General features: G+C 41.6%; 1 protein-coding gene across 1 annotated transcript; it reads right to left on the bottom strand.

Annotated features, from left to right (window-relative positions):
- Positions 1–8,525: 8,525 nt before the first annotated feature.
- LOC129250562 (uncharacterized) lies at positions 8,526–11,679 on the bottom strand. Its single transcript, XM_054890181.1, has 4 exons — positions 11,549–11,679; positions 10,978–11,481; positions 9,697–10,728; positions 8,526–9,606 (listed from the first exon to the last, which is right to left on the bottom strand). The coding sequence occupies exons 1-4, from the start codon at positions 11,677–11,679 to the stop codon at positions 8,526–8,528; spliced, it is 2,748 nt and encodes a 915-aa protein (XP_054746156.1).
- Positions 11,680–12,531: the final 852 nt, after the last annotated feature.

Below are 12,531 nucleotides of genomic sequence, written 5' to 3'. Positions count from 1 at the left end.
TTCTCAATCGCGACACGTCGCGTTTGTGCCGCAATCAAATGCATATGTTTCGCACGCTTATATGCAGGCACCACCAACTTTCGCGCCACCGACATTTGTGCCACCAGTGACATCCGCGCCGTATGCAAAGTACCAGAATCCGTCAGTACCGTACACATTCGATTACATTCGCGCACCGCCGGTAGTACCGAATTATTACAATCCATACGAGAATGTGCGCGATATTGTTGAACTTTTGCCCGTTTTTGACCCATCGTCCGATCGTTCGTTAACATCAAAACAATTCGTAAAACGCGTTGAAAATCTGAGAAGTGTATATGGGTGGAGAGAAAACACACTTTTGTTTGCCGTACAGCAAAAGATGCGGGGATCAGCAAAATATTGGAATGATTCTCTGCAAGACGTGTTTATTTCGTGGGCAGAATTCGTTCATAAATTTCTGCAAAACTTTCCGTGCATCGAAAATGAAGCCGTTGTGCATCACAAACGAAACGGCAAAACAATGAGTCCGCTCAAGAGTTCTATTACCGCATGCTTGCCTTAGGTTCAAAAGGTGGGTTATCCGACTCGAGTATTGCGCGCCATATTATAAACGGCATCAATGATTCAGACTTACGTAAGAAAATTTCTAATAACTATACGCATTGTCAAGATTTACTAAGTGACATTATAAACTTTAATATTTATAACGAAGTGAAAACCGCGCCACCTAAAATGGTATTAAAAACAAACGCGTCGATAGAAAAACCGCCGAATCGAAAGTCTCCGGTTACAGAAAATCAAAAGCCGCAAACACCGTTACCACTCGAAAAAGTTAAGTGCTATAACTGCTTTAAATTTGGACATTATTCCGTAAATTGTGCTGAGCCACAACGTAAGCCGCGTTGTGAAAAGTGCCAACGCACAACGCATAAAACCGCAGACTGTAATGTGAAAACTGAAAACCGCATTAATATAATTGATCAGCGCTCATGTGATGATAAAATAGTTAAAACAATCAAAGTGAACGGTATAGAAACTCTAGCATTTGTGGACCCTGGTAGTAGTCGTACACTTATTCGGAAAAATATACCGCTTTCGTAACTACTGACGGCCACTACAAATACAACCGCATGCCGTTCGGTCTGGTAAACGCGCCCGCTGTGTTCCAGTGTATGATGGATAAAATTATTGCACAAATGCCGCGCGGTGAAGTGTTAGCATATTTGGATGACGTTATTATTCCAAGTAAAACTATTGACGAAGAACTTAAGCGACTCGAAAAATTTCTAAAAATATTAAAAATGGACTTACATTGCGCATGGACAAATGTAAATTTCTTAAAAATGAAATTGAGCATTTGGGCCATGTAATTAATAGAAACGGTATAACGCCGGGTAAACGTAAAGTAGCCGCGATCGCAGACTTTCCGCCGCCCAAAAACGTCACAGAGGTCCGAAGACTTCTGGGTCTTACTGGATTTTTCCGAAAATTCGTCCCTAACTATTCGATCATAGTCAAACCAATAACGCAGCTGCTACGTAAAGAAGAACAACAAAAGTTTGTGTGGGGCGAAGCGCAGCAACGATCGTTTACTGAGTTAATACAAAAACTGTGCAATGAACCACTTCTTGCGCTCTACGATTCGTCCGCTCAGCATGAGGTGCATACCGATGCGTCTAGTGTTGGGCTGGCAGGAGTTATGCTGCAATCATCTGATGGCAAAAAGTGGCAACCAGTGTTTTATTATAGCCGACATTGCACTGACGCAGAAAGCCGCTACCATAGCTACGCGCTAGAAGCGCTCGCCGCTGTCGAAACGCTGGACCGCTTCCGCATATATTTACTCGGGAAACCGTTCCGCCTCGTAACCGATTGCTCCGCGCTCGCAAAAATTAAAGAAAATAAAGAACTTAAGCCGAATATTGCACGTTGGTGGCTCATTCTACTCGAATTTGGTTTTGAGTGTATCCACCGCCAGAGAAGCTCGTTATCCCACGTGGACGCGCTCAGTCGTATGCCGGTAGAAAAACCAAAAGAAATAGAACCAGCCGTGAAATAATACAAATTCTTAATGGTGAATTAAAATCCGAACGTGAAAAACAATTGAGTACCGAGTATCAACTAAAAAATCAGAGACTTCATAAAAAACTACCAAGCGCGCTAGGTTTTGTCGTTCCGAAAGCAGTGCGCTGTCGGGTTGTTAAATCGTGTCACGATGACGCGGGACATTCCGCGCTTGAAAAGACAATCGAGATAATCAAAGCGTTTTACTGGTTCGCTAATTTACGACGCTATGTTAAAAGTTACATTTCCGCGTGCATACCGTGTTGCTACCAAAAAAATCGGCCTGGTAAAATTGAAGGTAGTATGCATTTCAGCCAATTCCATCCCGTTCCGCGTTATCCATATCGATCATATGGGCCCATTCATTCGCAGTAAACGTGGCAACTCGTACGTTCTCGCGGTATCGCATGCGTTTTCAAAATTTTTAATTATGAAAGCCGTGCGCGATACCAACACAACACCCGTAATCAACACTCTCAACGAAATATCGAGCTATTTTGGCTTACCAAACTAAATCGTAAGCGATAGAGGAACCGCGTTTACGTCTAAAGCGTTCGAGAATTATTGTGACGAAAACGGAATACATCACACAAAAACTGCTGTACGTACTCCGCGCCAACCAAATCATTCTCAATTTTCTTCGAACAACTACGGAAAACCCCAAAGACTGGGATGTAGAAATTAAAGATCTTCAATGGACAATTAACTCGCAAAAAAATTCAACTACGGGTTTCTGTCCAAATGAGCTCGTATTTGATTTTAAATTACGCGACACTATACAAAATCGTCTGCTGGCTGCAATTCAGGATGATTTGTCTGATTCAAATAATATCTTACCAAATTGCGATTTGACCAACGGCATGCCAAACCGTCAACATACAACGAGAACGACCTTATCGTGATTGAAAATGAACCGTCCGCTGTTGGTGAATCCCGCAAATTAGAACCGAGATATCGTGGTCCGTACATTATAGCCAAGGTTCTCGGCAACGATCGATATCTTATCGAAGACATACCAGGTATGCAAATCACGAAAAAGAAATTTTGCTCAGTTTACACATCAGACAAAATAAAAAGTTGGTGCAGTAGTGCACCTGAACTTGACGATGATGATTCCGACCATGAAATCGAGGGCGATTTACCTGCAGGAGTGGCCGAGCTGTCACTTATGTGGCAACGCTGTCATAACCTTAAAAATACATCTCTGTGGATGACCGTTCAGTTGAGCAGTAGTACCCGTTACCGATGGATTAAGCAACACACGAAGTCTTGTGAAATATTGAACTAATTGAAATACTGTCCTAATTCTACATTAAAACTAAAATAAATGCGTTATCTATTGTATTAAAAGTTGTAGTCGCGTCTTAATTAGTAAACATTTGCTATAATAACTGAAATACTCGTAGGCATATGACACATGTAAAAGAGCGCAAATTTGGTGTCGGATTTGTTGTGGGAGAGAGACTTCGCCGCCAAGTAGTGTCGCTCACTCCGATGGACGAGCGTCTCGCAATTATACGCATCCGAGCGCGTTTTTTTAACATCTCGCTAATTTGCGCCCACGTCCGGATGGAAGAGAAGAACGATGCGACCAAAGATTCCTTCTATGAGCGCTTGGAGCGTTGCTATGAGAGCTGCCTCCGCCACAACATAAAAATCGTGCTTGGCGACTTCAACACCGGAAAATTCAGCCGCACAAGCCTGTCCGGTAACGGACAGAGGCTGATCGACTTCGCCGGGGCCCAAAACATGGTAGTCTGCAGCACCAGATTCCAGCATATAAAGATACACCAAGCTACCTGGCTGTCTTCTGATCGAAAAACGCGAAACCAGATCGATTATGCTGTGACAGATGGAAGACACGCTTCTAGTGTATTAGATGTACGTACAACGAGGAATGTCATGCTGCCGCAGAAAGAAAGGATGCCCCCTATAGAACCACGCTGCGATCGGGTGCAACACGAGCCATGTTTGGATCGTTACCGCGAGCTAAAAAAGGAGGAGAGACGTATTATCCGAAAGAAGAAACGAGGGGCCGAAATACATGAGTGCGAGGAGCTTAAGATGCTGGCCAACAGGAACAACACCTGAAAATGTCACAGAGAATGTGAAGATCCCGATACCCCAATCGTCGACGACGGAATTGACGTTCCGCTACCGGACCATGACGCGGCTAAAGAACAACAAAGCCGCGGGCGCCGACGGACTGCCGGCTGAGCTATTCAAACATGGCGGCGAGGAACTGGTAAGGTGCATGCATCAGCTTCTATGCAAAATATGGTCGGATGAAAGCATGCCTGCCGATTGGAATTTAAGTTTGCTTTGCCCAATCCATAAGAAGGGTGATCCTGCAATCTGCCCCAATTACCGCGGGATTAGTCTTCTAAATATCGCCTATAAGGTTCTAGTGAGTGTATTGTGTGAAAGGCTGAAGCCCACCATCAACCAACTGATTGGACCTTATTAGTGTGGCTTTAGACCTGCAAAGTCTACCATCGACCAAATATTAGAATCGACACATTCGACAGTACGAAAAGGTATTTCTTGAATGCCGCGATGTCTGAATTGTTCCCGCAAAACTAATACGGTTTTGCAAGATGACGTTGCTCAACACCAGCAGCGCCGTCAGATTTGGGAAGGACCTCTCCGAGCCATTTGATACCAAACGGGGTTTCAGACGGAGTGACTCGCTGTCGTGTGACTTCTTTAACATTATGTTGGAGAGCATCGTACGAGCCGCAGAACTTAATCGCTCAGGCACAATATTTTATAAGGCAAACAATTGTTGGCGTAGGCCGATGAGGTCAATATCAACCGCGCTGTTAGTTCTGTCTTTTCCAAACTGGATAAATAGGCAAAGCGAATGGGTCTGGTGGTGAACGAGGACAAAATGAAGAACCTCCTGTCTTCACACAAACATTCGGTGCACTCGCGTATCGGCACCCACGTCACTGTTGGCAGTTATAATTTCGAGGTTGTAAAACCTCGAAATTTTTATTTTTATTCTTTTGAAGATTTTGCCGTTCTTGATAAAGCTTTTCCACTTTTTCTATACAATGTTGTTCTTTTCGAACTGGAATGTGTGCCTTTTCCCCAAATATGCACACTTCTTTTATAGCTAACTTTGCACTTGCACGAATAGTTATTTTACAGTACGATGATTGAAAAAAAAACGGACAATGTTTGTTTTTTTGATGGTAGTTTGGAGCCAATTATTTGTGGATTCTCGGATCCCAATAAATAAATTTCCGAAGTAGAACGTCACTTCGCCAATTAATAATTATATTTTCTGTTTTAAGTAGAACACAAGAAATATGAGAACGCAAATTGCGCTTTATAAACACATAGTTTGACGGTCACATATGCGCACTAAAATTCAATCAGTCAGTAGAAATGGTCGAGTAGAAGTTTCGAGACGCAAGAACAGTGGAAAAAAGCAATGAACAGTTCCGCAAACGTGAAAAGACGGAACTCAGTGTTTACAAATGGTACGTTTGCCGACGATTCCCGAAAACTACAACCACAAAAACCCCGACAGTATAATCGAAATCGAACATTCATTAAGAAATTAACTTAAAATAAAATATTGTAAAATGATCAAGTAGCCGACCAATGATTGAATTTCACAAGCATCCAGATATCCAGCTTAGTGATATCAATGTAACCAGCGTACAGCAATAGAAAGAAAGTACAACACAAAAAAAAACCATTCGTTTTGAACTTTATTTTTTTAAGAACAATCACAACAACAAGATTCTTTTATGAGTGGGCACGTGCACTTTGCAAAAAGAAAATATAAATTGAAAACCTAGTTATAGTCAAACAATATCAGAAAACTGAATCATTGCAAGAAGTTATTTGAGCACTTACTGAATTGTTTACACTTACATATTTTTTTAATGTAAGGTACTTATTTTTAGAGAATTAAAAGTTAGCCCCTCTTTGCTTAATTTTTTTTAAATTTAACCTTCACAATACTATTGGCTTGAAATTTAATATTTGGTAGTTTTTTAGCTGTTAGCTGTTTTAATAATAACGGCCACCCTAATGCTCATACCATTGGTTTGCTCACGAATGCGGCGCTTTTTCATAGAATGGACCAATTAATTTATGCCGTATACGTTCGGTATATCCTGTCATTCTTCAATTACTGCAGTTTTTAATGTTGTTGCATTATTTGCATGTCTTTTATGGACTCTTTTCTTCAAAAAGGCCCACACATTTTCAATCACGTTTGTGTCGGGACTGTGAGCTGCCGACTAAATATTGTTTGTGTCTATTGTGCCGTCAATAAACACCAGTCTCCTCCTCCTTTACTTGAAATACATCCTCAAACCATAACAGAATTTTTTCCAAAATTGGCCGAGTGAGTGTTATTTCGATTTTGTAAGGCTGTCAAGGGCTTGCCTCATACTCTAGTCGGTCCATCGTTGTAGTACAGCATTATCATTGTCTCATCGCAAAATATAACGTCGTCCCAACAATCTTCTTGTTCGGAAAAGTGGTTCAAAGCAAAAGACAGCCGTTTTTTCTACATTTTGTGCAGACAGCAATGGTTTTGATGAACACAAAACGATGATGTTGCGGCAAAATTCCAAAATTTAAGAACTCGTTGTTTTTCAATGGAAATTACAATTTTTTTCTCTCAATTTTATTACAAACTATTTTCCCTATACATCAATTATTTGAAACAAAACCTACTTATGTTCACAGAAAATTATATCGAATAACATGAGTTGAAAAACATTAAAGTATTTTAAACTAATACTAAATTGGACTCAACATACCGCCGCCCTTGAACTATCTGAATAAGTTCCAAATGAAATATTAAAAAGAATGAAAAACCTTGACAAAAATTTACGATAAGTTATTAGTTTCTTCATAAAATAAATCTCCTTTCGTTGGCAAAAGGCAAAGTTTGACTATAGGGCGAACCAATTCGCCATGCGGTGTTTTCAACGTAACTACTCTTACGCGTCCATCGGTACCATGATGACATTTGATCACTCGTGCAATCGTCCACTTTGTCGGAGGGTTAGGCTGGTTGAAAACAGCAACCACATCCCCTTCTTCAATGTTGCGTGAAGAACGAAACCACTTGGTATTGACTTAAGCGGTTCACCGACTATGAAATGTCCGGGAGTTAGAACTTCTAAGTCACCAGCAGCTTCAGAGTTGTCACAGAGTGGGCGAGAGTTTACGCAAGCTTCTATTTCAGTCAAAAGTGTGTTGAACTCTTCGTATGATAGTGGAACTTCTCCTAGTACGCGACGAATGATACTTGACACGTTTGACTCCAGTATCCCAGTAACCTCCCATATGGGGTGCAGCCGGTGGATTAAAACGCCATTCGATATTCGAATCCGCAAAGAAAGTGCGAAATTTAATATCAGCCATGCACTGTTGAAATGCAATGCGCAACTCCTTCCCGGCTCCAACGAAATTTGTACCGTTATCTGATGTCATGCCCTTACAAAAACCTCGACGATTTGTGAACCTTTTAAACGCATTTAGGAATGCTGGTATTGACAGGTCACCAACAAATTCGAGATGCATCGAGTGCACATACAAATGAACGAGCAGATGTAGCCTTTGGTAGCCTTAGCTCCTCTTCCTTGGGTGAACTTGTAGAGGTAAGGTCCAGCGAAATCAACAGCAGTGTGAGTAAAACAACGGGCGTAGGTTGCGCGAATGACAGGTAGATCACCCATGACTTGTGTGGTAAGATTGCGGTACAAATAAGTGCATTTCACGCACTTATGGTATATATTACGGAGCGCCGATAACCCAATAACCACGTTGCAAGACAGTTTGCATAATGCGGGGCCCAGCGTGCAAAGTGACCTTGTGTATTTCGCAGATTATTAACTTAACAAGCGGACAATTCTTAGGCAAGATAATGGGATGCCTAACATCTGGAGCGACTTCATCATTTTTTATTCTTCCTCCAACACGTAGAACACAAGTCCCATCCAGAAAGGACTGCAGACGCAAAAGACTACTGCGAAGTGGGATTGGTCTTTTAGCGCTGCAAAGAGAAATTTCATTAGAAAAATAAAACCGTTGCGTATACCTGATTAGGCGAAATTCAGCTTCAAATAACTCTTGGCAACACGGTGTACCAAAACGTTTTATAACATTAAGCCGTCTGTTAGCCCGAATGTTAGTCAAAAAGCGTAAAACGTAGGAAATAAATCGACGCAGCTTAGAATACGATGAGTATTTTGCCATCACGGACCAATAATCTGTAGAATTAGTCACATGGACACGAATACTATTTCGTATGCCCAGCTCTGTAGTGTACTCTTTAGATATTTTCTGCTTCCACAATTGTTCAGTGCTTTTCAGGAAAATGGGACCAGCCCACCACAATTGATGACGTCACCATCAAGACGTGGCAACGTTGTCGGCTTAAGCGGAGCTACCTTGGGTTTCGACAAAATTAATGACACAGTAATGCTACCGTCGCTTTGTGTTGTTCATGCATACAAAACGGCGGCGTAAGCGCGCTCGGACGCGTCTGCGAATACGTGCAATTGCGTAAATGACCCAGCTACTTCAGTACCAAACCAACGGCTCACCTTCAAATGTGCCAATTGCTTGAGTTCTATGCGATGCTCCAACCACTTCGTTGCGATAGACTCAGGAATGATATCATCCCAACCTACCTTAGTGCGCCATATGTCTTGAAACCAAATTTTTGAATTTATAGTTACGGGAGCAAGTAGGCCTAGAGGATCGAAGAGCATACTTGCATCTAATAGAAACATGCGCTTGGTCAACTTAACTGGCGGTTCCCTCAAGTTAATGGTAAACGTGAGGTAGTCTCCTTCTGTGTTCCAGATAAGACCTAAAGCGTGAACATCCTTATCGTCGACAATATAATGTGATATGTTCGTAGATGCATTGGAAATGCTTATGATTAGTTCAGCGCAGTTCGATGCCCACTTACGAAGTTCAAACCCCCCTTCCCTCAATATTTCGGAAATATTTTGCTGCAACAATCGAAGTTCTTCTTTACTAGATGCACCAGTAAGTAGATCATCCATGTAAAAATCCTTGAGAATAACACTAACAGCCCTAGCACAACCATTCGACGACTCTCCTGCCGTCTGTTGAAGTGATCGGACAGCTAGATGAGACGCAGCTGCCACTCCGTACGTTACGCGAACCATGCGAAAATCTTGGATAGGCAGGGATGGGTGGCTACGCCATACGATGCGCTGCAAATCGGCGTGTTTTAAGGATACGCAGATTTGACGATACATTTTGGCGACATCTGCCGTTACAGCATAGCGGAGTAAGATCGTGTACAAATCTTCTTGCAATTGAGGTCCTACAAATAATGCTTCATTCAGCGAATTTCCGGAAGTCGATTTTGCGGACGCGTTAAGTACAACCCTCAATTTGGTCGTGATACTACTTTCCTTTAAAACAGGATGATGAGGCAAATAATACGTTAGATTCATAGTCTCTGACGTGACCTGCATATGTTTCATGTCAATGAGTTCATTCATGAATTCATTGTAGCGTAAACGAAGATCGGAGTCACAAGCGAGTCTTCTTTCAAGTCATAACAAATTACGGATAGCAAAGTTTCGCGACTCTCCCAGAGCTACATCGGGCTTCAGCGGCGATTCGACGACAAACCGTCCGTTAGGTTCCCTTCGATGCGTTGTTTCAAAATGGTCTTCACAGTAACGCTCCTCATACGTTTTTTGCGGAGCTTCCTCTAACTCCCATAGCTTGTTTAATGCTCGATCCAAATGAACATCGCAATGTAACGACTGTAAGCGTGGCATATCAGGCTCAGATCCATTCACGCTTCCAAACAGAGTCCACCCAAAGATCGTCAGTTGAGCCATAGGAGCTCCAGATGGACCCTTACGAAGTTCTGTAAAGATCAGTTGATCCATAACATCCATATCAATCAATATATCGACCCGCCCAGGCTTCATAAAATGGGGATCGGCTAAAAACAAACCTCGGATATGTGGCCGCGATGAAGTAGCTATAGTCTGTGTTGGCAACTCGCTTGTAATTTTAGACAGAATTAACGTTTTGAAAGTAAAGCATTGATTTGTAGAGAAAGAAGAAAGTGAAAGTGATACTTCACCTCTAGCTCGTTCTCCTTGCGCTGACCCAATTCCAGTAATGTTAACTTCAGATGTTGATCGCGGCAGGCCTAAGCGTTGCACACACGCCTCGGTCACAAAGGAAGCATGTGATCCAGAATCGAAAAGGGCACGTGCGGGCTGCCAATTACCAGAACAGTCACGTACCTTCACTAATGCGGTGGATAACAGCACAACTCTTTCTACCGCTATGTGTGGACTGGAGCTCGAGTTCAGGCATGAAGAAACGCGTGGAACGTCGACGCTTGCTGGAAGTTCAAAAGTTTTTGCGCTTACCTTTGATGTGGCGTCAGCAGCGCATAACGGATGTGTCGCGTTGCCGATGTAATTGTTCATTGCGGTAACGGTCGTTGAATGCAAAGCACCGTGCAACAGGGTGTGATGACGTTGTTTACACATGCGGCAAGTGGAAGCACTGTTACAACGGTCTTTATAGTGACCTGAACTTAAGCAGTTGAAACATATGCGACCTTGCTTCACGAACTGTGATTTCGTGGGCAAGTCCAATTCACGAAATTTTTCACAACTGTAAATTTTATGAGGTCCACTACAATATGCACACACGTTATTATGTTCTTATATCGCGTGAAACACATTTGTCGACTTGCTTGCTGATGCAGTTTTAACCTTAATTAGTACTGATGTTGTTGACGACGAAAACATCGATAACGATCGACATCTTATCTCTAAAAATGTTATTAGTTGCTCAAAAGATGGAGGATCATCACTAACGAGCGATAACTCCCACTGCTTACGCGTTTCGAATGTCAACTTACTGACGACCTCATGTACCAACCAATCATCCCAAAAATCAATCGGACGACCCAATGCCTTAAGCTCGCGAATATGCTGTTGGAACGCATCAATTACACCTTTGATTGCGTCAGCATTGTCATGCGTAGCTCTTTTAATTTCAGCCAACGCGCGAAGATGAGATTCCACAATTACGCGAATAACTATATACCACGATGTTAATAGACCCCAAGCTTCAATGTAATTTGCGTCACATATTTTAAAACCACTGATAATTTTCAACGCGTCACCTTTCAAGCAGCTTCGGAGATAGTGCAACTTTTGTCCATCTGATAAAGCAGAGTTACTATCAACTAACGAGGAAAACGCGTCGAAATAACCAATCCATTCTGTAGAGTCACCGGAGAATGTGGGCAACTCCATTTTCGGTAAACGTATAACCGTGGACACAGATGCCTTTGTAGAGCTATCTTTCGATTTAGTACGACAATTTTTCACGCGGCTCAAGTTGTAGAGTACCAAATTTCGGCTTGGATACGCACATTTTCTTCAATTTCAATAACATCGGCACCACAAGTAGTTTCTACAGCGTCTTGAGCAACGTTAAAACGAACTGTTCACTCAATAACTGAAAGTAGCTTGCCATATTTTCTGCATCCATAGTGAATCCCTCATCAATACTTTTTGCCATATACCGTTTAATGGCATTGAGGGCAGAATCGCGCGTTTTAGTAGAATTCGACATTTTTAATGTAACAGAAAAGCAACGACGGGTTTTTAGAAGTTTCGCGATGTTAAATGCAGGAACGGCTGCACAAACGTACATAGGATTTAATGCACAAAAATAATTTTCTTAATATTCGTTGCGCCTTTTGCTACGCGTATGTATGTACACAAGCGAATGCGTATATGCAAAAGGCAAGTGGAGTGACTATATCCGGCTCGAAGGACCAAAATGTTGCGGGGAGAATCCTTAATATGCAGGAAGAACCAATAATGCGGGAAGAATCTTGAAGGCGGCTATAAATTCGCTGCAGGGAGAATCCTCAATTCTTAATGTTGCTATAGGACCAAGTTGATTGAAGCGATGAAATATCCGGCTCGAAGGACCAAAATGATGAACACAAAACGATGACGTTGCGGCAAAATTCTAAAATTTAAGAACTCATTGTTTTCCAATGGAAATTACAATTTTTTTCTCTCAATTTTATTACAAACTATTCCCTATATATACACAATTATTTGAAACAAAACCTACTTATGTTCACAGAAAATTATATCGAATAACATGAATTGAAAAACATTAAAGTATTTTAAACTAATACTAAATTGGACTCAACCGGTTTCTTTCATGCTGATATCGATGAATATTTGTGGTGCAGTATGGCATGACGCACTGCTTCATGATAGGCAACAATTCCGCACTCCTCGTTAAGCTCCTTTGTAAGTGTTCTGAAGGAAATTCAATTGTTTCAAGTTTTCAATTTTTTTTATTAATTCCCTTTAAATACTGTGAATAAATATAAATCAGTGCAAAAGACACATCAAAGATAAATAAAGAGTGATATTTTTTCCTAAATTGAATTATTTTCAAAAT

This window comes from Anastrepha obliqua, chromosome 6 (genome assembly GCF_027943255.1).
Source record: "Anastrepha obliqua isolate idAnaObli1 chromosome 6, idAnaObli1_1.0, whole genome shotgun sequence".
Taxonomy (NCBI): Eukaryota; Metazoa; Arthropoda; class Insecta; order Diptera; family Tephritidae; genus Anastrepha; species Anastrepha obliqua.
The sequence above is the reverse complement of the archived record's forward strand: the minus strand, read 5'-3'. Positions and strand labels throughout refer to the sequence as shown.